At 44.5% G+C, this 26,552-nt stretch overlaps 1 protein-coding gene across 1 annotated transcript; it reads left to right on the top strand.

Annotated features, from left to right (window-relative positions):
- Positions 1-10,989: 10,989 nt before the first annotated feature.
- Positions 10,990-25,579, top strand: LOC101353378 (alcohol dehydrogenase [NADP(+)]). Its single transcript, XM_023727036.1, has 11 exons — positions 10,990-11,009; positions 11,479-11,535; positions 14,535-14,701; positions 15,946-16,034; positions 18,536-18,655; positions 18,825-18,976; positions 19,802-19,997; positions 20,304-20,503; positions 20,620-20,768; positions 20,916-21,002; positions 24,396-25,579. The coding sequence occupies exons 1-10, from the start codon at positions 10,990-10,992 to the stop codon at positions 20,921-20,923; spliced, it is 1,158 nt and encodes a 385-aa protein (XP_023582804.1). The 3' UTR covers positions 20,924-21,002; positions 24,396-25,579.
- Positions 25,580-26,552: the final 973 nt, after the last annotated feature.

Genomic DNA, 26,552 nt, shown 5'->3' with positions numbered 1-26,552 from the left:
GTAATTGTGGCCTACCAAAAGGATTGGTCAGTTTTGCCTTAAAAGAGAGGCCATTCCTAGGAATCTGGAAGGCATTATGCTAAGTGAATTTAGTCAGTCACAAAAGGACAAATACTGTATAAGACCACTATTATAAGAACTCAAGAAAAGGTTTAAATACAGAAGAAAACATTCTTTGATGGTTACAAGGGTGGGTAGGGAGGGAGAGGGTTATTCACTAACTAGATAGTAGACAAGAATTATCTTAGGTGAAGGGATGGATAGCACACATTACAGGGCAAGTCAGCACAACTGGACTAAACCAAAGCTAGGAGGTTTCCTGAATACAACCAAACACTTCGAGGGACAGAGTAGCAGGGCAGAGGTCTGGGGACCATGCTTTCAGGGGATATCTAGGTCAACTGGCATAATAAAGTTTATTAAGGAAATGTTCTGCATCCTACTTTGGTGAGTGGCGTTTGGGGTCTTAAAAGCTAGTGAGCGGCCATCTAAGATGCAGCAGTTGGTCCCAACCCACCTGGAGTAAAGGAGAATGAAGAACACCAAAGACACAAGGAAAGTATTAGCCCAAGAGACAGAGAGGGCCACATAAACCAGAGACTTCATCAGCCTGAGACCAGAAGAACTAGATGGTGCCTGGCTACCACCAATAACTGCCCTGACAGGGAACACAACTGAGAGTCCCTGTTGGAGCAGGAGAAAAGTGGGGTGCAGAACTCAAATTCTAGTAAAAACACCAGACTTAATGGTCTGAGACTGGAGGAATGCCAGAAGACATGGCCCCCGGACTCTCTGTCATCCCAGCACTAAAACCATTCCCGAGGCCAACTCTTCAGTCAAAGATTAGACTGGACTATGACACATAAAATGATACTCGCGAAGAGTGTGCTTCTTAGCTCAAGCAGATACATGAGACTAAATGGGCAGTTCCTGTCCGAAGGTGAGATGAGCAGGCAGAGAGGGTCAGGATCTGGTTGAATGGACACCAGAAATCAGGGGTGGAAAGGAGGTATGTGCTGTCGCAGTACAGGGAGAGCAGTTAGGGTCATATAATAGTGTATGTGTAAATTTTTGTATGAGAGACTAACTGGAACTGTAAACTTTCACTTAAAGTACAATAAAATAAAATAAAAGCCCATTCCAGAGCAGAGAGGGAAGCCCACCACCACAAAGGAAGGAGAGACCAGGAGAGACCCAGCAGCAGAAACCTGGCAACAGGAGATCGTGCGGTGGGCTTCCTGGCCCATGGAGAGAGAAAGCTGAGCGCCTCTGGGCAGAGACTGAGGGCCAGGGAGAGGCGTGCCTGCAAGCACAGCTGGGGAGAGGCTATCCTGATGGAAAAACTGTATCTTGTATACTTGAGCCTAAATTGTAACTGTTATTTCCCTAATAAACTCCATAATTGTGAGTCTGGTCTGTGAGTTCTCTGTGGCCACTGCAGTGAATTATCGAACCCAGTAGAGGGTGTTACAGAAGGGACAGTTGGTGTCAGAATTACTAAAGATGGCAGAGAGGAGGCTTGTTTGGTCTCCACCTCATGGGAGTCAGCCTTATGCTGTTGATCTTGGTTCTCCTTCCCCCTTGTGGGGTTGGAGAAGCTCAGACACTGCCCTCAAGCTGTTTTTACAGTATGGACCAGCACCTCCCCTCACTCTCTTGCCTCAGGTTCTTTTCATCTGGGTAAGGTACACAGGCCTGTCTCTGTTTCTCCTGGCTGTGAACTTCCAGGGTGGCTCTCTTATCACCCTGCTCTGGATATGGGTCCTCTAGGAACCTGAGCTTTGCTCTTGGTTCTTATTCAGACAACCCAGCCTACAGTAAGCAGGAAGTGCCAGCAAATAAAACCCTGGGATAGTTCCAAGACAAGACTCAGACACTTGGCTAAAGGACACTTCCTTATTCCCCTGACCTGGTCACATTCCTCTCAGATTCTAGAAACCTCTGCCAAATGCTGAAATGCTGAGGGGTGCTGAGTACTTTTCCCTTCCTTCTTTCCTCTGTCCCTTCCTGTGCTCCAGAAGGGGCACGCCCTTACTCCTTCCAAGGCTGCCCCCTCTCACTTTCTAGCTCTTCATCCTTCATCTGTTTCAGCCTCCTCCCCTGCATCCCACAAAGCCGCCTCTGTGCGTTCACCTCTAGGTCTGCATTCAACCTGTTCTACATTTGCCCCTCTGAGCTCTGAACTTTGAAGGCAGAGGACAGAGCTGATCAATTTTTGTGTCCTCAGTGCCCAGTCAAAGGCCTTTATGTTGTTAGCTACCCTTGAGTTGGTACCCAATTTATGGTGACCCCATTCACAATGGAATGACATGCTGCCTGGCCCTGCACCATGCCCATGACAAGTTGGGGATTGGACTTTTGTGATCCATAGGGTTTTCATTGGGTGATTTTCAGAAGTAGATTGCCAGGCCTTTCTTCCTACTCTGTCTTAGTCTGGAAGCTCTGCTGAAACTCCTTCAGCATCATAGCAACACACAAGCCTCCACTGAGACAGGTGCTCGCTGCACAGGATTGGCATTGGCTTGAATCAAACCCAGGTCTCCTGCATGAAAGGCAAGAATTCTACCACTGAACCACCACTGCCCCTCAACAAAGGTCTAAAAGAAAAAAGAAAAAACCAAACCCGTTGCCACTGAGTTGCTTCTGACTCATAGTGACCCTACAGGACAGAGCAGAACCGCCCCATAAGGTTTCTAAGGAGCAGCCAGTGGATTCGAACTGCCAACTTTTTCGTTAGCAGCTGAGCTCTTAACCACTGCGCCACCAGGGCTCTCAGCAAAGGCCTAGGGCTTAGTATGTGCTAAGTAAATGTTAGCTGAAGGCATGATTCCTTCCATTATTCTCTCCCCTTTCCTATCTCCAGACTTTTCCAGTGAACCCTTGCCTTGAACACATGATCATGTTCAAATTTCCCGCATACTAAAACACTCTCCTTCCATCCTGCCTCTCAAGGAACTAACCCATCACTTTCCTTCTCTTTACTATGTTCTTGAGAAGTCTACCCTCTTGTTGTCCACATCTTCATCTCCTGTTCACTCCTAAATCTAGGCCATGTGGCCCAGGCTTGCACCATTCCACTGAACCTTGTGGTCACCAATGACCTTCATGTCAACCAAATCCAAAAGTCTCTTTTTAGTCTTATATATTTGACTTCTCTACATGGGATCCAGACAAACTTGACTTCTGTAATAAGTGGCTCCTACAAAGGCCCCCAAAGATCCCTACCTTCTAATATTCACGCCCTTGTGTCATCCCCTCTCCCCTTGAGTGTGGACTAGACTTACTGATTCCCTTATAATGAAAACAATATGGCAGAAGTAATGAAATGTCACTTCCAATATTAGGTTACAAAAAAACTCACTTCCATCTTTGATGCCCTCTTGTCTACTTAGTCACACACTCTGGGGGAAGCCAGCTGCCATGTCATGATCTGCCCTGTAGAGAGGGCCATGTGGCAAGGATCTGAAGGAAGTCTCCAGCTAACAGTCAGCGAGAAACTAAATTCTGCCAACAACGATATAAGTATAGAAGCCAATCTTCCCCCAGATGAGATTGTAGCCCCAGTCCACAGCCTAACTGCAGCCTTCTGAAAGACCTTGAGCCAGAGTCACCCAGTTAAGCTGCACCCAGATTCCTGACCAACAGAAACTGTGAAATAATCAATCTTTGTTTAAACTGATACATTTTAGAGTAATTTGTTACACAGCAATAGATAACTAATACAACTTCTTAACCCAGATTATCCACTTACCAGGGCTTTGGACTGGTTCGAACCAGTTCAGTCATGGCTGAGGAAGTAGAACCGGAACAGATACAAATTTTTAAAATTTGGGTGATCCGGAACCATAACCAGAACGGGAAAAATTATAGTTGAAGCCCTGGAATGGGAGACTCGGAAGAGGCATAGTGAGCTCTTTCAGAAGCCTGATGCATGAGACTGGATTATTGCCAGGACTGAGGAGGGCGACATACATTCAAAGCAGTGTGGTTGGTTGCCATCTTTGAGAAGGGCACTGCTGTTTCCGACTCTGCAGAAAAACAATGCACATGCTGACCTTGTTTTCTAAGAGGGAGATTAAGTTCCTAGCAGTGTTTTCACCCATAATTTTTCCCATTCTGGTTATGGTTTTGGTTTTAAAAATTTGGGTTGGTTCCAGGGTCACTTCCTCAGCCATAACTGAACCAGGAAGAACTGATTCGAAGCCCTGCCACTTACTACCTGGGTGACATTGGGAAAACGATTTAACTTATCTGTACCTCAATTTTCTCATAGGGTTTAGGTGGCGATCAGAGAGTGTGAATACAAAGAATATGGCAAATAGCAGATGCTCAATAAGTTGGTTATAAATTGAGGGAGCCCTGGTGGCACAGTGGTTAGGAGCTCGACTGCTAACCAAAAGGTCAGCAGTTCGAATCCATCAGCCACCTCCTGGAAACCCTATGGGGCTGTTCTACTCTGTCCTATAGGGTCGCTATGAGTTGGAATAGACTTGATGGCAATGGGTTTTTTTTTTTTTTTTTAATTCTTCTTGCAGCATCTGATACTATATTTCTTTTTATCTGTTAGGTTCTTTGGTTGCAAGTAACAAAACCTGGCTTTGCCTAACAAAAGAAAAAGAGTTTTTTGGAAGGCTACAGATCTTGCAAGACTAAAGGGAAGGCAGGGTATGGCATAGGTGAGAACCAAGTAGCTTTACAGGGTCTTATTAGCAGGAAGCACTTAACAGTCTTGGCATATCTTGGGTTATTTACCAACTCATTGGCTAAAGGAGGGCAAGTGTCTGAATTAATGACTGTTAAATCTGATTCAATGGGGAGGAAGAAATTCTCCAAAGAGGGAGGAACGGACACTGGGTGGCCAAAAACAATAAACTTCCGCTCCCCCTCCTTCCTAAACAACTCTTTTTCCTTAGATTCTGAGATACCACATTCACTTGGTCTCTTTCTACCTCTCAGACTGTGTCTTCTCTGCCTGCTTTTTGGGCTTTTCCTCTTCCTCCCACTTCTTAAATATTGGTGTTCCTTTTGGAGCATAGGCCTGGGCACAAACCTGTCTAGAAAAAGTGAGGCCTGTGTTCAGGGAATTAACTGGGAGTGCCTCACTCTTTCTCAGAATCCAATGCTTTGAGGTCTTAGATTTCAAGTCCCATCTACTCAAGAGTATATTGGCTTTCTGGATTAGTGATCCTGTAACTTTTGGTTCTACTGCTCCTTAAAATAATTTTGAAATCTATGAATACCATTAGTTTTCATCATAAGTATATTGGCATTTTAACAAAACTCCTTTAAATATATCCAATGAATTCTAAATACCAGAACAATTTGATTCCCACCATCATCCATCTAAAAAATGAACAAGCTCTTCTTAACAGTTGCTAATTTTAATACTGTTCATTTTTCTCTTTGAACTCTTTTTTCTAATTTACTTCCCCACGGAATATTATCTTAATGTAATAATTTTTATGGTTGAGTTTTATATTTTTTCATTATTTACTTATTGTGCTTCAGGTGAAAGTTTACAGCTCAAGTTAATTTCTCATACAAAAATTTATACACATATTGTTTTGTGACATTAGCTGCATTCCCCACAATGTGACAGCACACTCCCCCTTTCCACCCCAGGTTCCCTGTGTCCATTCAACCAGTTCCTGTCCCTTCCTGGCTTTTCATCCTGCTTTTGGATAGGAACTGCCCATTTGGTCTCATATGCCTGATTGAACTAAGAAGCACATTCCTCACATGTATTACTTTTTGTTTTATAGTCCTGTCCAATCTCGGTCTGAAGAGTAGGCTTCAAGAATGGCTTCGGTTTTGGGTTAACAGTGTGTCCGGGGGCCATAGTTTCGGGGGTTCATTCAGTCTCTGTCAGACCAGTAAGTCTGGTCTTTTTACGTGAATTTGGTTCTACTCTGCGTTTTTCTCCTGCTCTGTCCGGTACTCTCTGTTGTGTTCCCTATCATGGCGGTCATTGGGGTAGCCAGGCTTATGTAGTTCTTCTGGTCTCAGGCTAGTGGAGTCTGTGATTCATGTTGTCCTTTAGTCCTTTGGGCAAATATTTTCCTTGTGTCTTTGGTTTTCTTTATTCTCCTCTGCTCTAAGAGGGACAGGACCAATTGATGTATCTTAGATGGCCAGTCACTTTTAAGACCCTGGACGCCACTCACCAAAGTGGGATGTAGAATATTTTCTTAATAAACTTTGTTATGCCAATTGACCTAGATGTCCCCTGAAACCATGGTGCTCAGGCCCCAACCCCGGCTACTCTGTCCCTCAAAGTATTTAGATGTGTCCAGGAAACTTCTTAGCTTTTGCTTTGGTCCAGTTGTGTTGACTTCCCCTGTATTGTATGTTGTCCTTCCCTTCACCGAAGTGATCCCTGTCTACCATCTAGTTAGTGATTGCCCCTTCCCCTCCCTCCCCACCCTCATAACCATCAAAGAATGCTTTTTTCTGTGTTTAAATCTTTTCTTGAGTTCTTATAATACTGGTCTCATAGAATATTTGTCCCTTTGTGACTGATTTAATTTCACTGAGCATAATGCCCTCCAGATTCATCCATGCTGTGAGATGTTTTACAGATTCATCATTGTTCTTTATCGTTGCATAGTATTCCATTGTGTGTATGTACCATAATTTGTTTAACCATTCGCCTGCTGATGGGCATTTGGGTTGCTTCCATCTTTTTGCTATTGTGAATAGTGCTGCAATGAACATGTGTGTGCATACGTCTATTTGTGTGACAGCTCTTATTCTCTTAGGTATACTCCTAGGAGTGAGATTGCTAGATCGTATGGTACTTCTATTTCTAGCTTTTTAAGAAAGCACCAAATTGTTTTCCAAAGTGGTTGCACCATTTTACATTCCCACCAGCAATGCAAAAGAGTTCCAATCTCTCCACAACTTTTCCAACGTGCTATTTTCTGTTTTTTTCTGTAGTGCCAGCCTTGCTGGGGTGAGATGGTATCTCATTGTAGTTTTGATTTGCATTTCTCTAATGGCTAATGATTGTGAGCATTTCCTCATGTGTCTGTTAGCCACCTGAATGTCTTCTTTGGTGATGTGTCTATTCATACCCTTTGCCCATTTTTTAACTAAATTATTTGTCTTTTTGTTGTTGAGGTGTTGCAGTATCTTGTAGATTTTAGAGATTAGACTCTTATCGGATATGTCATGGCCAAAATTTTTTCCCAGTCTGTAGGTTCTCTTTTTACTCTTTTGGTAAAGTTTTTTGATGAGCACAAGTGTTTGATTTTTAGGAGCTCCCAGTTACCTAGTTTTTCTTCTGGTGTTTGTGTATTGTTAGTTACGGTTTGTATACTATTTATGCCATGTATTAGGGCTCCTAGCATTGTCCCTATTTTTTCTTCCATGATCTTTATTGTTTTAGATTTTATATTTAGGTTTTTGATTCATTTTGAGTTATTTTTTGTGTATGGTGTGAGGTATGGGTCCTGTTTCATTTTTTTAAAGATGGATATCCAGTTATGCCAGCACCATTTGTTAAAGAGACTGTCTTTTCCCCAATTAACAGACTTTGGGCCTTTATCAAATATCAGCTGCTCAAAAGTGGATGAATTTATGTCTGGATTCTCAGTTCTGTTCCATTGATCTATGTATCTGTTGTGTACCAGTACCAGGCTGTTTTGACTACTGTGGTGGTATAATAGGTTCTAAAATCATGTAGAGAGGGGCCTCTCACTTTGTTCTTCTTCAGTACTGCTTTACTTATCCAGGGCCTCTTCCCTTTCCATATGCAGGTGGTGATTTGTTTCTCCATCTCATTAAAAATGCAGATGGTATGGTCTTATACACAGAAAATCCCAAACAATCCACAAGGATACTACTGGAACTAATAGAATATTTCAGCAAAGAATCAGGATACAAGATAAACATACAAAAATCAGCTGGATTCCTCTATACCAACAAAGAGAACTTTGAAAAGGAAATCACCAAATCAATACCATTTACAATAGCCCCCAAGAAGACAAAGTACTTAGGAATAAATCTAACCAGAGACGGAGAAGACCTATACAAAGAAAACTACAAAATACTACTGCAAGAAACCAAAAGAGACCTACATAAGTGAAAAAACATTCCACGTTCATGGACAGAAAGACTCAACATTGAGAAAATGTCAATTCCACCCAAAGCGATCTACAGACACTATGTAATCCCAATACAAATTCCAACGGCATTTTTTATGCTTGAGTTTTTTAAATTAACATCCTTTTCTGCAACCAAAATATATAAATAAATTTATATAATAAAAAAAAAATCCCTGTGATCTTAAGGCTTTACATATTAATTTTTTTGCATTACACAATTTACAGAAATAATATACAGTACAAATTTTGACACTTATTGAATATAAAAATTCAAATGCATATCGTAATGAGATGGCCTGGGAATCTTCCTTTCTTTCCATTTAATTCTTGTACCAGTGGATGAACATTACTAATTCAAGACTGAGACAGGGGTCGGCACCAATTCCATTCTCATTTTTTGTCTTTACAGATTTAAGTACTGAAATGTCCTGTTCACGTAAGTAGATGAAAATAGTGAAAACCAATACCATTTAATTGTTCTATCTCTTTGCAAGTTATATGCCAAAAATTACAAAAATCTATGATCATCCAAATTGTTTTTAATGGTCTACTAGCCTTCACCACTAGTTTTGAAAGCAATGAATTGGAAACAATTAGACTTGTATAAGGATTGTGATCCAGTCACCAGTATTTCCAAGTCTCTCTTCTTAGTGCCCTCAAGGTTTTTACATTCTGGGGCAATACACCCTAGAAAGACTGAAGTTGGTGAGTGGCATGTCTTGTGTAAAATGGGAGGAGCACGATTGTGAAAGGAGCGATGTGTTTTCCAGGAGATTAGTTTTAGAAAATACAGAGTATATGGAAGTTGAGGAAAAGGAAATTTAGCTTAACACTATTCATGCCCAAGTACGCTTTGGAGTTTTTATGTACTCCTATGAGCGTGCACACCTTCAATTTGACAAGTATTGCTCTGAAAACTACTGGAAGGCTAGGATTGCATGTAAGAATCCTTGTGGCCTTAACAAAGACTAAAACTTCCAGAGCTGGGGAATGAGGGGGCTGGGACACAGCAATGACTCAGCAGTTCATTAGTTGGCAGGGTCACCACCTGATGGTTGCACTTTGGACTTTTAAGACGTCAGACTCAGGAGGAGAAAAAATGGAGTGAATCCATCAGACCCTGCAAGACTGTGGGTGTAGTAGAATGGAACAGGTAGCAGGTATCTCCTTGATGGTAATCTTTGCTGGGCTAAGGTGTGTCGAAGGGGAGTGACCATAAATTCTGATTCTAAAAGCTGGAATATGAGTGTCTTTATGGGGACAGATGGTGTGATATGTTGGAAATTTGGTCCATCAGGTACTACTTGTATTAGGGAAACAGTGGAAAGTAACCCCAGAGGGTGGGGAAAGATATGGAGGCAGCACTGGAGGAGACAAGGAGGAAGAGAAAAAGAGAGACAGAGGGAGAGAATGAGCAAGATGGGCGACAGAGAGACAGACTCCCACGGGCTTGCCTACAATGAACAACCCTGCCTCCTGCCCAACCCCTGCCAAGGAAATACATAAATGCAAGACATATCTCAGCCCAAATTGCAAGGGCTATTTCAAATCTCAAATCTGTAATTTAATGGCTATGTGACTTTGGGCAAGCTATTTAAACTTTCTGAGTCTCTTTCATCTGTAAAATGGATCATGAATACCTCCCTCACAGGATTCTGGTACTTTGGTAACATCGATATTATCTCCATCTGGGTGATTGTTATGCTGCAAAAATTCAGAGCTGTTCATTTAAGATTTGGGCACTTTTTCTCAACAACAGTAACCCATCCCATTGCCATGAAGTCGATTCTGACTTACAGTGACCCCATTAAGACAGAGGAGAACTGCCCCATAGGGTCTCCAAGGTTGAAATCTTTACGGAAACAAACTGCCACATCTTTCTCCTGCAGAGTGGCTGCTGGGTTCCAACCAACTTTCTGGTTAGCAGCCAAGTACTTAACCACTGTGCCACCAAGGCTCCTTACAACAACAAAAATTTAAAAATGAAATAAATTATTTAAAAAAAAAACACAACCCTATGGATCAAAACAGTCCAATCCACAACTGATCACGGCAATGGTGCAGGACCTGGCAGTGTTCCCTTGTTGTACATGGGGTTGCCATGAGTTGGAGGCTGACTCAATGGCCGTTAACAAGAGAACATGCCAAGGGGGTCAACTCAAGCCTCAAAACATCCTATGGACAAGCAGAGAGGGTACTTTCATGGTCCCACACCCTGACTAAATGTGTACAGAGGTTCTCAGGACCACAGGATGTAAACTTTCCTTGCCCAAAGCTCACCTGTCTTCTTACCAGAATTAACCAAAAAAGGCACTTCCTCTTCCCCACCACCCTGTCCAATGTCCAGTCCATTCAAGCCCCAACTAGCCTGTAGCCACAAACACCACATCCTCTCTTCTCTCACTACCACTTCTACTTCAACTCTCCCACTCCAGATAAAAAATCAGCAAAAGGAAATTAGAAGGCTAAGAAGACTGTCTATTAAAAGAACTCCCTAGGTTGCAAAATAGTTTAACAACCAGTACATTTGGGGGAAGCAGGTGAACTAGATACAAATGGTTTCACACACAGACTAGGGTCATCAACCAGACCAGATGTTGTGAGGTTTCAATAAAATCACGTTAAGGAAGTCTTCAGCACAGTGCCAGGCATATGTAAATACGCGGCCAGGGCCCACAGTCAAGATAGAGGGACTAGGAACTTTGTGGCGCCTAGAGTCAGGAGACTCAAGGTCTCCCTGTTCTGACCAACCTTTATGTCGCCTCAGTTTGCCTGAGCAATAACGGGTCCATCTTAGGTGAACTCTGGAAACCCAGTCAATCCGACTCTACAGAAGACAATGAAGCGAGAGTTGGAATTTGTGAATTCGGATAGTTGACCCTCGATGGAGCCGCAACGTTGCAGGTAAGACTCTTCCTCCGGCGGAAAAAAACAAGGTCGCGGGGGATAGAGCGGGGCGCTTTGGCGCGTGGTGCAGTGTGGGCCAGCGAGAGGCGCGGGCCTGTCCGGCCCCTAGAACAACCAACGTGGCAGGCGCGTTCGCTTCTCTTCCCCCCCGCCTCCCCCCCGAAGGTCTTCAAACTCGTGCGATGCAGTGCGAGTCTGAGTTGTGGCCAATCGGACCGCCACCACCCAGGGGGAGGGGTGGTACAGCTTTCTAGCTCTAGCTTCCAACTCCCAGGTCCTCCCCCGGAGCGGGGGCGGAAATTGGACCCCAGTTCTTGACTCCAGATTCCCGGCCCCAGTCCCCCCGCATCGGGGAGGAGTTTACTCATTACCGCGGAACTTAAGCCGGCCCCCGGCCTCTTGGATCAGGGCAACTTCCTTGGAGTCCACCTTTTCCGGAACCTGACGCCCTTTGAGCCCTAAGCAGGACGCGGAGTCGAGCAGAGATCGCGCTACCCTGTTTACGTTCTGTGCTCGTGCCGAGGTGAGTTTCTCCTGCTGCTGCCGCATCTTCCTCCCCGAGGAGATGGCCTCAGTCCTTGACTGCAGAGGTATCGGCACCGGAGATAGAGCGACAAGCGCCGGCCCTACAGTTCGTCATACTTAGTTTCAGATTTCGTTTCTCCTCTTATTGACTGTGTGATCATGGGTAAGTTTTCTGCTTCTCTGCGCTTCAGTTTCCTCAGCGGTAAAAAGAGTTGCTTCATCAGAGCTGTAGCGAGAATTAAATAAGATAAAGGTGAGCGTTTTCCCTCCTTTCCTTTCACTGATATAACTCCTGATCATTCATTCTTTAAGACTTAGTTCAAGTATCACCTCCAAGAAGGCGCTCTAGCTTGGTTACTGTTTTCCTGCAGCACTTGTGTAGATTTCACCCATAGCTCTTATCACGTTATATTGATTTACCAGCTTGACAATTCCAGGAGGGCAGGGACCCTATCTGAGTATGTGTCTCTAGGGTCTAGCACAAGGCCTGAACATTCAACATTTGCTGAATGAATGAGTATTCTTGGGCCATTTAGAGACTTCTAACTTTCAAAGCTCCCCAAAGGGGGATTCTCCAGTCACCCACCTGCTTTGTTCAGTTGCTAATTTTCTTGTATATGATTCACTACTTTTCTGCTGCATAGAAGTTCTGTGTCTAGTTTCCCCTTCCTGGAAAAACTTCCCCCTTGACTCTTGGGAAAGTCCAGCTCATTCTTAAAAGCCAGTGTCACAAACGAGGACATTCAGGCAGCCAACAAATAACTGAAAAGATGCACGAGATCATTAGCCATTAGAGAGATGCAAATCAAAACTACAATGAGATACCATCTCAGCCTTGCAAAAATGGCAATAATTAAAAAAAAAAAATGCTGGCGAGATTGTAGGGGTATTGGAACACTTAAACATTGCTGGTGGGATTATAAAATGATACAACCACTATGGAAAATACTATGGCGCTTCCTCAAAAAGCTAGAAATAGAAACACCTATGATCCAGCAATCCCATTTCTAGATAAATAGCTTAGAGATATGAGAGCAGTGACACGAATAGACATATGCACATCTATGTTCATTGCAGCATTATTCACAATACCAAAAAGATGGAAATAACCTAAATGTCCATCAACGGCTGGATGGATAAACAAAATGTGGTATTTTTTATACATACATACAATGGAATACTACGCAGGTATAAAAAATGAGGAGTCCACAAAATATAACAAGGATGAATTTGGAGGACATTATGCTGAGTGAAATAGGTTAACTGCAAAAAGACAAATATCATATGGTCCCATTATTACAAAAAGTCAAGAATAGATACACAGAAAAGGGCGAGGCGGGGGGAATCACATTGTAGATAGTAGACACTTGTTACTTTCATTGATGAGAAAGGCAAGACGCAATACAGGTGGGGTCAACACATCTTGACCACAGTAAATAAAGACACTAAGAAGTACATAAGATAATAGTAAAAACAACCAAAAAACATATGTGGTTTTATAGATAGATATGGATGTATACATGTGTATAGAAAGGGATATGTGAATAAATGCATGTGCAAGTATAGGTGTATCTGGAGGCATATGTATATACACATTTGTATGTACTGTATATATGACAAACCACGTACGGGACACAGTTACAGAGGCTTTCTAGACATACCCAAATAACTCAGGATTGATTTACTGGGTTAAAAGGCTCGGGACCATAGCCTCGGGGAACAGTTTAGTCAATTGGCATAATATAGTTCACAAAGACAATGTTCTACATCCTACTTTCATGAGTAGCATCTGGGGTCTTAAAAGCTTGCGAGCGGCCATCTAAGGTACAGCTATTGGTCTCTGCTTGTATAGAGCAAAAGAAAATGAAGGAAATCAAAGGCTCAAAGAAGAAACTAATCCATGGGACTAATAGCCCACAGGAACCACAGACTCTTCTAACCTGAGACCAGAAGAGCTAGATGTTGCCCAGCTACCACTACTGAACGTTCTGACGAGAGACACAATAGAAGGTCCCGGACAGAATGGAAGAAAAATGTTGAACAAAACTCAAATTCCTAAAAAAGGCCAGACCTACTGGACCAATAGATACAGGAGGAACCCCCGGGAGTATCACCCTAAGATACCCTTTGAATTTGGTCCTGAAGCTACTCCTAGAGGTCATCTTTCAGCTAAATAATAGATTGGCTTATAAAATAAATGGTATCACCCATGAGTAATGTGCTCCCTTAAAAAATCAACTATGTGAGACCAAATGTTCAACATTTACCCAAAAGCAAAGATGAGAAGGCAAGGAGGGGAAGGGAAGCTAGGTCAATGGAAACAGAACAAACAGAATGGAAATAATGAGGATGCTGACACATTGTAAAAATTATAGACAATGGCATGGAACAATATATAAAAATGGTTAAAGGAGAACCTAATTTGCTGTGTAAACTTTCACCTAAAACACAGTAAAAAAAATTTTTTTTAAATCCTTTAAAAAATGTATTTTTTATCTAAGAGTTTTGTTGTGGCAAGTACTAGAGAATCACAATAAAGAATCATTTCAGAGAAAAAAAAAAGGCAGTGTCACTATCCCCTGGTCCTTGCTCTATAGAATTTTCTTTCCTGTAGCACATTGTACATGGGTCTGTTGTGAGGCTTTGTGGTGCAGTGAATTACATAATATGGCTCTTATAGCTATGCATGGTCTTATGACTCCTACAGAATGATTGGGTGGGACTATGCAGATAAAGTGCTTGTGATCCAATAAGGGAATTAGATAGCTTGCTAAAAATGCAGATAAGCTGCATGGAACCCTTGTGGGGTGGGATCATGCAAATAAGATATATGGAATCCTAATGAGGGGATTGGTCAGTTTTGCCATGCTGCTAGGCTTAAAAAGAGAGCCAGTCCCACAGCAGAGAGGGACTTCGTTACCCTGAAGAAAGAAGAGCCAGGAGCGGAGCACAACTTTTGGACCCAGGGTCCCTACGCTGAGAACCTCCTAGACCCAGGAAACAAAGAGAGCTGTTACACCAGAGACAGCCTAGACAGCAAGAAGCGGCAGCAAGTGCGGCAGAGAAACAGCAGCAGCAGCAGAACCAGGACACTGGTACAAGACAGCCCAGTGGACTTCCTGACCCACGGAGCAAGGTGACTACAGTGGGCATGCTGATCCATGGTGGGGAGAGAGTTGAGTGCCTGCGAGCAAGAGGCTTCCTGGTGGAGTAGGGTGCCTCTGGGCACTTACTGGCGGAGCTAAAGAGTTTTGTAACACTTGCCCTAGCAGGACAGAGGCCAGGCCAAGAGGAGCCTGTCCTGAGGGGGCTAAGAGGAGCCTGTCTTCAGGGGGCTGAATGTGAGGGCCCAGGCCCAAACAGGGCCCAGCAGCAGAGGCCTGCCTGCGGCCATGGCTAGAGAAGAAGCTGTCCTGATCAAAGAGCTGTATCCTGAGTTATACCTGTTACTTCCCTAGTAAACGCCATAACTGTATTGTCTGTGAGTTCTGTGTGGCCATCGCAATGGATTATCAAATCCCAGCAGAGAAATAGAGAGTGCTGTGGGAGGGACAGCTAGTGTCAGAATTGGTAAAAAGGTTGGCGCAAGGAGGTATGTCAGACCTCTACTTTATAGGAGTCAGCTTTGTGCTGATGTTGATCTTCATTCTCTCCCCTCCCTGTTGTGAAGTTAAATGAGGAGGGCTGATGCTGCCATTTTTACAAGCTTAGAATGTGTGTTTTTACAGGTTTATGTTTCCCTATCTTATTCCTGCCTTTTTCTATTAGCTCCTTGGATCCTTGGCTCTACCACTTCTTAGCTGTTGATTTGGGGCAAATAACTTCACCTCAGAGCTTCCATTTTCTCATCTGAAAATGGTTTAGTTCCGTAGGAGCTCACTAAGGCCTACCAGCATGGGTGACCAGACCTCTGTGAGAGGGACTCAGAGTCTCTGTAGTTCTGACAACCTCATGGGAACGTTCATTTCATCCTCAAGAGAAGTTGCCTCTTCTTGGGCCTGTTCTGTTACCTAGTCTTGCTTTGTCTCCTTATGCCTTTTGCCTGCTTACACTGGCTTGAGACCTTATTTAGTCAAGGCTAGATACTTCTGGCTCTACACCCCATCTTTGTTTTTAGGTATTGGAGCTCTTTAACACAGACCTTTAGAAGGAAGGGCAGCCAAGCCAGGCTGGTTGTCTGGTTAGTATTTATCCAGGAATTGTTGGCTTTGGTTCTGGGCACCCTGTCTCAGTTGCTTCCGCCCATACGAACATACATACAATCACATATTTGTTCCCCCACCACTTCTGCTCCCCCTTTCCCCATCCATCTCTCACCCATGTTTTGTGGAAGTCTTGACAAATGGGTGGCTGAGCCCCAAGCTGCAGCACTGACTCCCACACTATTCTCTTCCCATCTTTGTTTCAGGAGGCAATGACGACTTCTGTGTCCTCCTGCATACTGGGCAGAAGATGCCCCTGATTGGACTGGGCACCTGGAAGAGTGAGCCTGGCCAGGTGAGGGATGGGGGAATGAGAGGGGAGCTTCTTGAGCCTCTGTCAGGGAAAAGGCAGGATTTGGGAGAAGGACTCTGCATTTTCCCTGACAGGCTCCCCACCTCATACTCCACTTCATGTAGGGATGACCCTGGAGGACAGTGGGAAGAGGAAAGGGAAGAAGGGACCATCAGTGAGTCCTTGGCTCCCCCAGCTGCCTTCACCTTCCCAGCTCACTCAGAGGAGGGACTGAGGGGCCCAGTAGGGCCAAGGGCATAGGAAGGAAACCTTTTTCTAACTGCATCTGTACTGTGTGCCACGGCAGATGTGGGGTCCACGTGTGCATGCACATTTCCATGTGTGAGTGTCCACGGCAGTGACAGCAGCCTTTGTTGTTGCTGGCATTGAGGAGTTGACTTCCCTGTATCACTTCTCATTCATTGTACTCCCTAAGGCCCCTCTCCTGTATCACTTCTCATTCATTGTACTCCCTAAGTCCCCTCTGCCCTATCACCCTGTGCTGTGGTCATGTCTTGTCTCCTACACCTAGATTTTGGGGGGTAGGCCTCTCCCTAGTATTCACACGCAGCTAGGCACACAGCAGGTGTCAGGGTTTGAACAATAAGTAGGTCAACTGTGTAGACCAAGGATCAGCAAGCTTTTTCTAAAAGGACCAGATAGTTAATATTTTAGGCTTTGCTGGACAAAAGGTAAAATGGAGGCTATTATGTAGGCGTTTATATAACTGTTTAATAAGTAACCATTTAAAAATATAAAAACCACCCTTAGTTCATAAGCTTTAGAAAAGAAACGAAAAAGAAAAAAAAAGGTAGCTGCTGTAGTTTATTAACTCCTAGTGTAGACCCTGGAGACCTGCTTTTCTAAGGCTGACATAGTACCTGGGGTGGGGCTTTTTCCACGTGTCTTGGAAATCTGAGTCAGAGTCAAGAGAAGTTTGGGGATTAAGTTTGGGAGGGACTCCAGCATGGAGAACAGCCAGTTCTATCTGGGATTTAGACTGGTATTTATGTTGTGGTTGGGTGATCTCTGCCTTCTTCCCTTTGCTTTCCTTCTACAGCTGCCTAGGACCCTGCAGCCAAGGACCCATTGATCTGGGCAGGCATTCCAAACAGCCTGGGGACAAGTCCAGAAGCTAGGTCAATGCAGAGTGTGGGCCCTTGACTTAGGTTCTGGACACAGAACCAAGGACAAGGACTGGGTTACAGAATAGCAGGAGTAGGGTGAGGAGTTTGAGTAACTGCCCCTAGATGGGGGTCTTGAATGCCAAGCCAGGTACCCATAGCAAGAGTTCTGAGTGCATTGTGGCAAGGGCCTGTCACCTTGGGTCCTGCTTCTGATGCCGTATTTCTAGTCTAGTTTTTAGCAAATTGACTCACCCATCCTCTTGCTTGATGCCTGCTTTCTTCTCTCCCATCTGGGGACTCTGGGCCGAACTTTTTCACCTTCCTTAGTTTTTTCCCTCTCATCTCTTCTGCTGGCCTTGAGCCTCCATAGCACACTGTGGCTGCATGACTCCCCACGGGCCTTTTGCTGTGTAGTCTTGATCTAGGAATGGATCATGTTCCCTAACCAGCTCCTCAGGGCTGGGCACCTGTCTCCATGACCTGTACTTCTATTTATCCATCCATCTTTTGATTCAAGAAATATTTACCAGATCTTCCTTTCTGTTAGATCCTGGGAACACATTGTTAGTTTTTTGCTGGGCTCTGCTGAGATGACTTGAGTAGGAAGGGAGTTTGGAGGTTGGTGGGATGGGGGCAGGACAGAGGGTTTGGGTCCCCTGAGGAGGCTTGCGGTCCTCTAGACTAGAGCCGTCTTCCATCTTCTCGCCTTCACTGCATGGATGGTTGTTGTTGTTAGGTTCCATCAAGTCAGTTCTGACTCAGAGCAACCCGAAATACCAAAGAACGAAACACTGCCCGGTCCTGTGCCATCCTCACAATCCTTATGCTTGAGCCCATTGTTGCAGCTACTGTGTCAATCAATCTTGTTGAGGATTTTCCTCTTTTTTGCTGACCCTCTACTTTACCAAGCAGGATAGCCTTCTCCAGGGACGATCCCTCCTGATAACATGTCCAAAGTATGTAAAACAAAGTCTCACCATCCTTGCATCTAAGGAGCATTCCAGCTGTACTTCTTCCAAAACAGATTTGTTCATTCTTTTGGCAGGCCATGGTATATTCAGTATTCTTCGTCATCACAGTAACTGAAAGGCAGTCTTCCATATTCATTGCCCAGCTTTCACATGCATATGAGGCCATTGAAAACACCATGGCTTGGATCAGGTGCCCCTTAGTCCTTAAAGTGACATCTTTGCTTTTTAACACTTTAAAGAGGTCTTTAACAGCAGATTTTCCCAATGCAGTGCATCTCTGATTTCTTGACTGCTTCTTGGCCCTGGTATATTCCTGCTTTTCTATCATTGACCCTCGGTGTTGGGGGGAGGGCAGTTTCAGGCTCAGACCAACAGAGCTGAAACCTCTGCTCCTTTTTCCTGACAGATGAAAGCAGTTGTTAAATATGCCCTGAGCATTGGCTACTGCCACATTGACTGTGCTGCTATGTATGGCAGTGAGACTGAGATCGGGGAGGCCCTGAAGGAGAACGTGGGACCAGGCAAGGTGAGGACTTGGGCTGCAGAGAGGGATGGATGGGAGAGTTCAGAGGCTGGGGCTAGAGGGTGGAGGGAATCCAGTACTAGCTTCTTTCTAGTTCCTTTGCAAGAGGTGAGGTTGGGTGAGACTGGGTGCCCATGGCCTTTCTCACTATGGGCCTTGCCCCCTATACCAGATGGTGCTAAGGGAGGAGCTGTTTGTGACATCTAAACTGTGGAACACTAAACACCAGCCTGAGGATGTGGAACCTGCCCTCCAGAAGACCCTGGCCGACCTCCAGCTGGAGTGTTTGGACCTGTACCTGATGAACTGGCCTTGTGCCTTTGAGTGAGCTGTTGCCAGGGTCTTTATCTGGGGAAGTGGGGGATCTGGGTGGGGTAGTGTTAATAACTTATCCTAAGCCACAGTGGAACAGCAGGATAGGAACGTTCATCTATGCAACAAGCTGCAGAGCTTGCCGTGGGATCTTTGAGCCTTTTCTACTCCTAAAAGAACCCAAACCTGTTGCTGTCAAGTTGATTCTGACTCGTAGCAACCCTACAGGACAGAGTAGAACTGCCCCATAGACTTTCCAAGGAGTGCCTGGTGGATTTGAACTACCTTCCTTTTGGTTAGCAGCCATAGCTCTTAACCACTACACCACCAGGGTTTCCGTTTCTACTATAATAGCCAGGAATTTAGCTACAGAAAAAGGAATGTAGTTTACTGTAGCATGTATCCTGGGGTATGCATGGGTAGTCCCACCTCCTCCCTTTATTCATTCTGGAAATATATACTGACCCTTCCGTAGAGCTAGGTCCTGGGTTGCAGTAACAAATAATCCCCAGCAGAGGGTGTGAGAGGAACCTACCATCAGTACTGTGTCCTGTGCTGGCAGAGCATGTAACTCCCTCAGGAAGAAGGAGCTAAGGAAGACATCTCAGAGGAAAGGAGATACAATCTGGTCTAGGAAGAAAAGAAGGGGGAATGGATATTCCATATAGAGTAAACACCTGAGTCGTGATCTGGAAGGGTGAGAAAGCACAACTGTTTCTCACTCTTGGCCCTTTGGCCTCTTTGGAGTTGGGGCATGGAACATAGAGTAGCTGGATGGGCAGATAGAGCAGGAGCTTGGCATTTATGCCCACACTCAGGGGGTTGTCCCACACTCAGGCAGGGAGACAACCCCTTCCCTAAGAATGCGGATGGGACTATACGCTATGACTCCACCCACTACAAGGAGACCTGGAAGGCTCTAGAGGCACTGGTGGCCAAGGGGCTGGTGCGGGCACTGGGTCTGTCCAACTTCAACAGCCGGCAGATCGATGATGTGCTCAGTGTGGCCTCTGTGCGCCCTGCTGTCCTGCAGGTGAGCAAGGCAAACAGACCAACTGTTTGGGGTTTGTTCACAAGAGCATGAGTGAGCAGGTGATGGGCCTTCTTAATGGAAACGGCTAACAAGATGTCAGAGTGTTGGTGTGCAAGTTCTCAGCCTAAAAGCAGGTGTTGAATCCCTGGGAGAGAGTGAAATCGCCAGTGGCAGACAGAATGAGAAAAGCGGGCTGAGGAAGAGGGGAGCATCTGCAGTGCAGGGTTGGTCAGGACATGCATGTGTGAGTGGGGCTGGATAAGCTGGGTGTGGGCACTTTTGGTAATGAATTGTTTTCTGGCTCAGGTGGAATGCCACCCATACCTGGCTCAGAAAGAGCTAATTGCTCACTGCCATGCACATGGTCTGGAGGTGACTGCTTATAGCCCTCTGGGCTCTTCTGATCATGCTTGGGGGGATCCTGATGAGCCTGTCTTGCTAGAGGATCCAATGGTCCTGGCACAGGTTGAAAAGTATGGCCGGTCTCCAGCTCAGGTCTTGCTCAGGTGCGTGCAGTACTGGGGAAAGGGAGTCTTTGGGGACAAGGGACCCTGGGTTTGGGAGGCAAGGATTGAGGGGTTTCTTACGAGCTTGCAATGTGATCTGTTCTGGTGGGGTTCAGGGGCTCCAGGAGCTCAGAGAAGGCTGCATGGAGGATGAAACAATGCTTAGGAGGACTAACAACTCTTCCTCATCTACCTCAATCCCCTGCCTTTGGTGGCAGGTCCAGCGGAAAGTGGTCTCCATCCCCGAATCCTTCAGAACATCCAGGTATGTGAGTGATGGTCCTGTCTTTAGCCTTTTGGGACACAGTGTGGCCCCCACTCAGCCTGGCTGTAAACGTAGTTCTTTGCAATCCCAGCTTCTACTTACAAGTCTGGCTTTTGTGATCCTCTTCACCCCCCCTTTCGCCCCCAGGTGTTTGACTTCACCTTCAGCCCAGAAGAGACGAAGCAGTTAGATGATCTGAACAAAAATTGGCGATGTACTGTGCCCATGCTTACGGTGAGGATTTATCAGCCCCCAGATTCAGGGAATGTGAGATCCCAGTAAGATGCTGTCCCAGGTCTGGCCTCAGGCTATTGCTCAGGTGAAGGACAGAATGTTAGTGGCAGTAGTGGGAGCATTGATATCTTATAACCTAAAACATAAGCTATTTAACTTCCCTAAGCCTCAGCTTCCTATCTGTAAAATGAACCCAGTTCCTGATACATGGTAAGTTCTAAGTAAATGATATCAGTGAGGGGAACCCAGGAGGCATTCTTGGCCTTTTTAGGGGGTTTTGGGTGGGGTTCAAGTCTGCTGTACACAGGGAAATAAATAGTTCCCTAACACTTAATTTCAGCTGAGACTGTTAGCTGTGTTCTATGGGTTTGGTGCTGTAATGTGTCTGATACTGTGGCATTCTCTGAGGCCAGGGGCCTGATCACTGCCATCTGGCATAGTGACGTAGATAGGTGAGGTTGTTCAGGAAGCTTTGGAGGAAGTACCCTGCATTGTTGAAATGTCAGCTTCTGCTAATGGAGTCATCTGTCCATCTCTCTTTCCAGGTGGATGGGAAGTGGTTCCCAAGAGATGTGGGGCACCCTCTGTACCCTTTTAATGACCCATACTGAGAACACAGCTTTCTGGCATGCCTTCCAGCTCTCCTACTATGAGGTCCTGATATCTTCAGAAAGGGAGTTATTAAAACTACTGGAGGATCCACATTCCTTGCTTGTCTTATGTTTTGATCAGGCCTGGGAAGGAAAGTGTTTCCGTTAGGAATGCTATACCTAGGACTGCTGGGTCTCACCTGCCCTGAAGCCTAAATTTCCTTTTCTTTCCTGGTTCTGGGGGAAGGTACCTACTAGGCAGCTGAATTCCTGGCTGCAGGCCTTCATTAGGTACATTAGAGGAGGAGCGCCATCTAGTGGCAATTCAGAGCACCACATGCTTCCCTGGAGTTGGCTTACGGAGAATGTCAGAAATTGATCACCTCAGAGAACTGAGAACAGAGCAGTGAGTCTCCTGTAGTTTCATGGCAGTGCTGGGCCTGGGTGTTGAGTTTCCTTTCCACTGTTCTGGTCAGTAAGGAGCCCTGCTGGCAGTGGTTAAGTGTTTGGCCGCTAACTGAAAGGTCGGTGGTTCCAACCCACCAGCCACTCCAAGGGGAGAAGATATGTGACAGTCTGCTTCTGTAAAGATTACAGTGTTGGAAGCCCTATGGGGCAGTTCTACTCTGTTCTGTAGGGTCGCTGTGAGTGCACATTGACTTGACAGCAATGGGGAGTTCCGGCCAATGCCTAGGGCTAGAAATGTGAGGAACCCAAATGAGGGTGCCAGCTTGCAAAATCATGAAAGGTGAGGACAGGGGCTTTTTCTCTCAGACGTTGCAATCAGTGTGCATAGGCTACCTGAAGGAGGCAGAGTCAGGCTCAAGGCTTGGTACTCTGCCCCTAGGGTCCTATCTTACTAGCTTTATAGTCCCACCAAAGGCCACTGAATACCAGGTGTTAGAAAGTTTCTGGCAAATCCTTCACACCTCCAGTCACACAAAACTCATTTTTGTTTCCCAGATAAACCGTTGTTCCTCATTCAGCAAATAATGGATTAGACAAAGGCTAAACCCTGGGGATATACCAAAACACGTAAGGTCCCTGCAGTCTACTTGAGGAGACAGACTAAGTAATTGCATAATTAGTTTAATTACATAATTAGTTTAATTACACTTAGAAGTGTTATGAATGTGGGACATAAAATGATACTCATGAAGACTGTGCTTCTTAGCTCAAGTAGATACATGAGATTAAATGGGCAGCTCCTGTCCGGAGGTGACATGAGAAGGCAGAGAGGGTCAGGAGCTGGTTGAATGGACACGGGAAATCATGGGTGGAAGGAGGACTGTGCTGTCACAGTATAGGGAGGGGAATTAGGGTCACATAACAATGTATGTATAAATTTTTGTGTGAGAGTAACTTGAAATGTAAACTTTCACTTAAACTACAATAATAAATAGAAAAAAAGAAGATAGGACTGTGAGATAATTATGAAATAAAAGCATTTTGGTGGTTATGTACTATTCATATCATAAAATCTTCTAAATCACAAAAGTTATTCAATTAAAAAAATGTTATGAAGAAGTGCAGGGCAAGAAGCTGATTGATTTAATCAGCTGGAATCTGAAGGATGAATAGGGATTAATTAAAGGAGTTGAGAGTGAGAATATTGTAACATGTATATTGAACAACTTGGAGGAAAGCCTTGAAACTGGAAGAAGTTTTGGGAAAACCAAAAGAAGGCTTGTGTGACAGAAGCTGAAAGGGGGGGAGGAAGAATGGAATGGAATGATGCTGGAATCAGGCAGGAGCCTCCAAGATTTTGTTTTTTTATCCTGCTTACAATGGGAAGCCATGAAAGCGTTTTCAGCAGTAATAACATTATTTGATTTGTGTCTTAGACATAACCCTGGTGCAGTGAAGAGAATGGGTTAGAGGTGTAACAAGTGGGTGGGAGAGGCATGTTGGAGGCTGTTACAAGAGGTTAGTCTTTTGCCTCTGGGCCTTTACACACAGTGTCCTGCCTGAAACATCTACCCCTTAGCCCACTGTGCTGGCTAACTTAACTACTAAATGTTCAGTTTGGCTGTCACTTCCTCAGGGATATCTTTCTTCACCTCAGCCTCCCTAGGTGGCTCTCTGTTTGATTCCATAACTCCCTCACACTTTATCATGATCCAAGCGTCCATAGTTATGAGGTAAGGAAACCAAAGTTGTCATAACATGAAACTATCCACTAACAAACCAACAACTTAGAAGTTATTCTTGACTCGTTATTCTTGACTCAAACATCTCACCCTGCTTAACATCATATGTCTGTGTCTACATCTTTGTCTAAGCACTGAACAGTGTGGTGCATGTCCACTGCAAAGTAAAATTGCAAATCTCACAAAAGATGTAATATTTTATGAAGCAATGAAAGTGATGTTGGAGAATTTCTCAAATCATACCCAAAACCACTGACAAGCGAAGATTTGACAGTTAACTGAAAGAGAACATCAAAGATAAGGAGACCAGACTTCAAAAGAGGATGACTGGAGTATCATAGTATTAAGGAAGGCCTCTGGAATCACTGGGTAGTACAAACAGTTAATATTCTTGGCTGCTACCTGGAAGGTTGGAGGTTTGAGTTCACCCTGAGGCTCCTCAGAAAAATGGCCTGGCAATCTACATCTGAAAAAATCAGCCATTGAAAATCCTATGGAGCACAGTTCTACTCTGACACACATGGGGTCGCCATTAGTCAGAATCAAATGACAGCAACTGTTTTTGTTTTGCTTTTTTGAAGGAAGGCATTTGGGAAAATTATGGTCTGAAGTACTTTTGCAAAAATGGTTCTTTTTATGATTCTTGTTTCCAGTAAAAGACTACAGACTCTGAATTTTCAAGTGAGACTGCCTTTGTAAGACTGCATTGCAGGAAGGGAGGGAGTGCTGACCAGTCAGAGGTTAGCACCACCACGTCCCAGCTCCTTACATCAAAATTCTTCATATGTAAGTACAGTCTAAGACACCTTTCAGAAGTTGCCTTGCCTGCGTGGAGGAGGAGCTGTCTCATACTTGTGTAGGGAAAATAAGACCCTGTGACATTCTGTGGGTAGCTACTTGAGAGAGGGGAGAGATACCATATCTGAAAGAGGACACACTATTTGTCCAGGAAAATATAATCTATGAAGTTCTCGTATTTGTCCAAGGCATGAAAACATTGAAAATCCCTTTATTGGTTGAGATTTTAACTTTTAGAGTATACATGACATGTTCTGTTTCTATGAGAGGTTGCTGTCCTCTTTATATTCTTTGTGGATCATCCACACTTTGACACCTGTATGTTCATGAAACTATAAATGTACCCAATCAGGGTTTTACTCTTGGTTTTGTTCCTCTACTGGTTGGTGGGCCTTTGGTCTCTCAAAATATGATTAGGTTGTTTTATACAACATGACAAGCAAGCCCTACCTAGCATAATAAATACATGGAGACCACATACTGTTACCAGGATAATTAATCTTTAATAACTTTTTAATTACATTCCACCTCACTCCCTTACATTGATCAAAGGGTTGTTCCTTTCTCAAAGGAGAACAGGACTATTCCTTTAATTTTAGGGATCTCTCTTTTCTATTAACAGGTTGTGTTAATAAGAGCTCAAGAGCCATTTGATTCTGCCATGAGTGAAATGAGATGACACCTCCATTTGTAGAGACCCATGGTGTCACTTTTTGCATTAAAGCCCTACTCTGATATTCCAGAGAGATTACAATGGCCCTTTCTGCAACCGTCTGTCAGGCAGCATAGGTGACATTTCTAAAGAATATTGCCTCTTGTGGCCTTGTAGCCCAAGGGTGGTTATAGCCAACACTCAGATTTAGGAAGATGCTTAGGTCTGGTGTACATCAAGTATCAAAAAACCCAAAAAGGAAAAGCACTATTTTTCTTCACGATCATAGGAAAAAAATCACGTGAGGGAGAGAGACTATATGAGACAGGAAGGACTTTCCTGATAAATAGCAAAGTATAATAGTAAAGCGTGGTAAAGACTTCAGAATCGTACAGTCTGTAGAGCCTTGGTGGTTTCCTTTCATAACACAAGTCCTGAGGTGCTTTGTCTTGAGTCTCCATGAACTTCTTTCAGACGTCCTTATACCTCTTATTTTTTTCCTTATAGAAGATTGTACGAAACCTCAGGAGAAACTTAAACAGTAGTGGTGATAATTGGCAAGGTAATCTTGTTCTTAATCTTAAAGGGAAGTTTCTCCATTTGGGGGCTTGATAATTCTTTGTCATGGGGGGCTGTCCTGTGCATAATAGGCTGTTTAGCAATATCCTAGTCGCTGCCCATTAGATACCATTCGCACATTCCCCCCAGCCAGTTGAGACAACCAGAAGTGTCTCCAGACATTGCCACATGTCCCTTGCATGACAAAGTTGCCCCCCCATTGGGAACAACTGAGCTAGAGAAAGTCAAAGAAATGGCTTGAGTAGTCTCAACCCATCTAACCTTCTCGCTCATTTATCCTTGCTGGTAGGGCCTTCTCTTCTTGGAAGCAGGAATTAAAAACAAAAAACCTTTACTTCTAGATCTCTGTCTTGGCCAAAGCTTCCCAGAAAAGAGAGCCTTGCTTTCGTGAAACACTGCAGTTAGAATGTAAGAGCAATGATGTCAGCACTAAAAAGTTTCACACCCACTGTAATGCCTCTTGGGCTTGTTTTACTGAGGACCATTCTGCCTCTGACAGACTTAAGAGGAAGGGAGACAAAAGACTAAAGGCTCTGTGAAAACATACAGATGGAAAAGAAAAGCTTTACCCCTGGACAGGAGGGCTTCACTTTGACTCATCCTAGTTCCAGCCACACCTCTAACCACAAGCTGGGATCCCACCTTTCATGGAGCCCATAGTCATGTTCCCTTGCCTCTGCAGACTGCCATTTTACAACTAGATGCATCTCCACGTTCTGTCCCTTCAGCTTCCCCTCCAGAGAAACATCAGGGCTGACAGGTGGACCCTAGTTTGAGAACT

This window comes from Trichechus manatus, unplaced genomic scaffold (genome assembly GCF_000243295.1).
Source record: "Trichechus manatus latirostris isolate Lorelei unplaced genomic scaffold, TriManLat1.0 scaffold00015, whole genome shotgun sequence".
Classification (NCBI taxonomy): Eukaryota; Metazoa; Chordata; class Mammalia; order Sirenia; family Trichechidae; genus Trichechus; species Trichechus manatus.
This window is presented reverse-complemented; position numbering and strand designations above follow the sequence as displayed.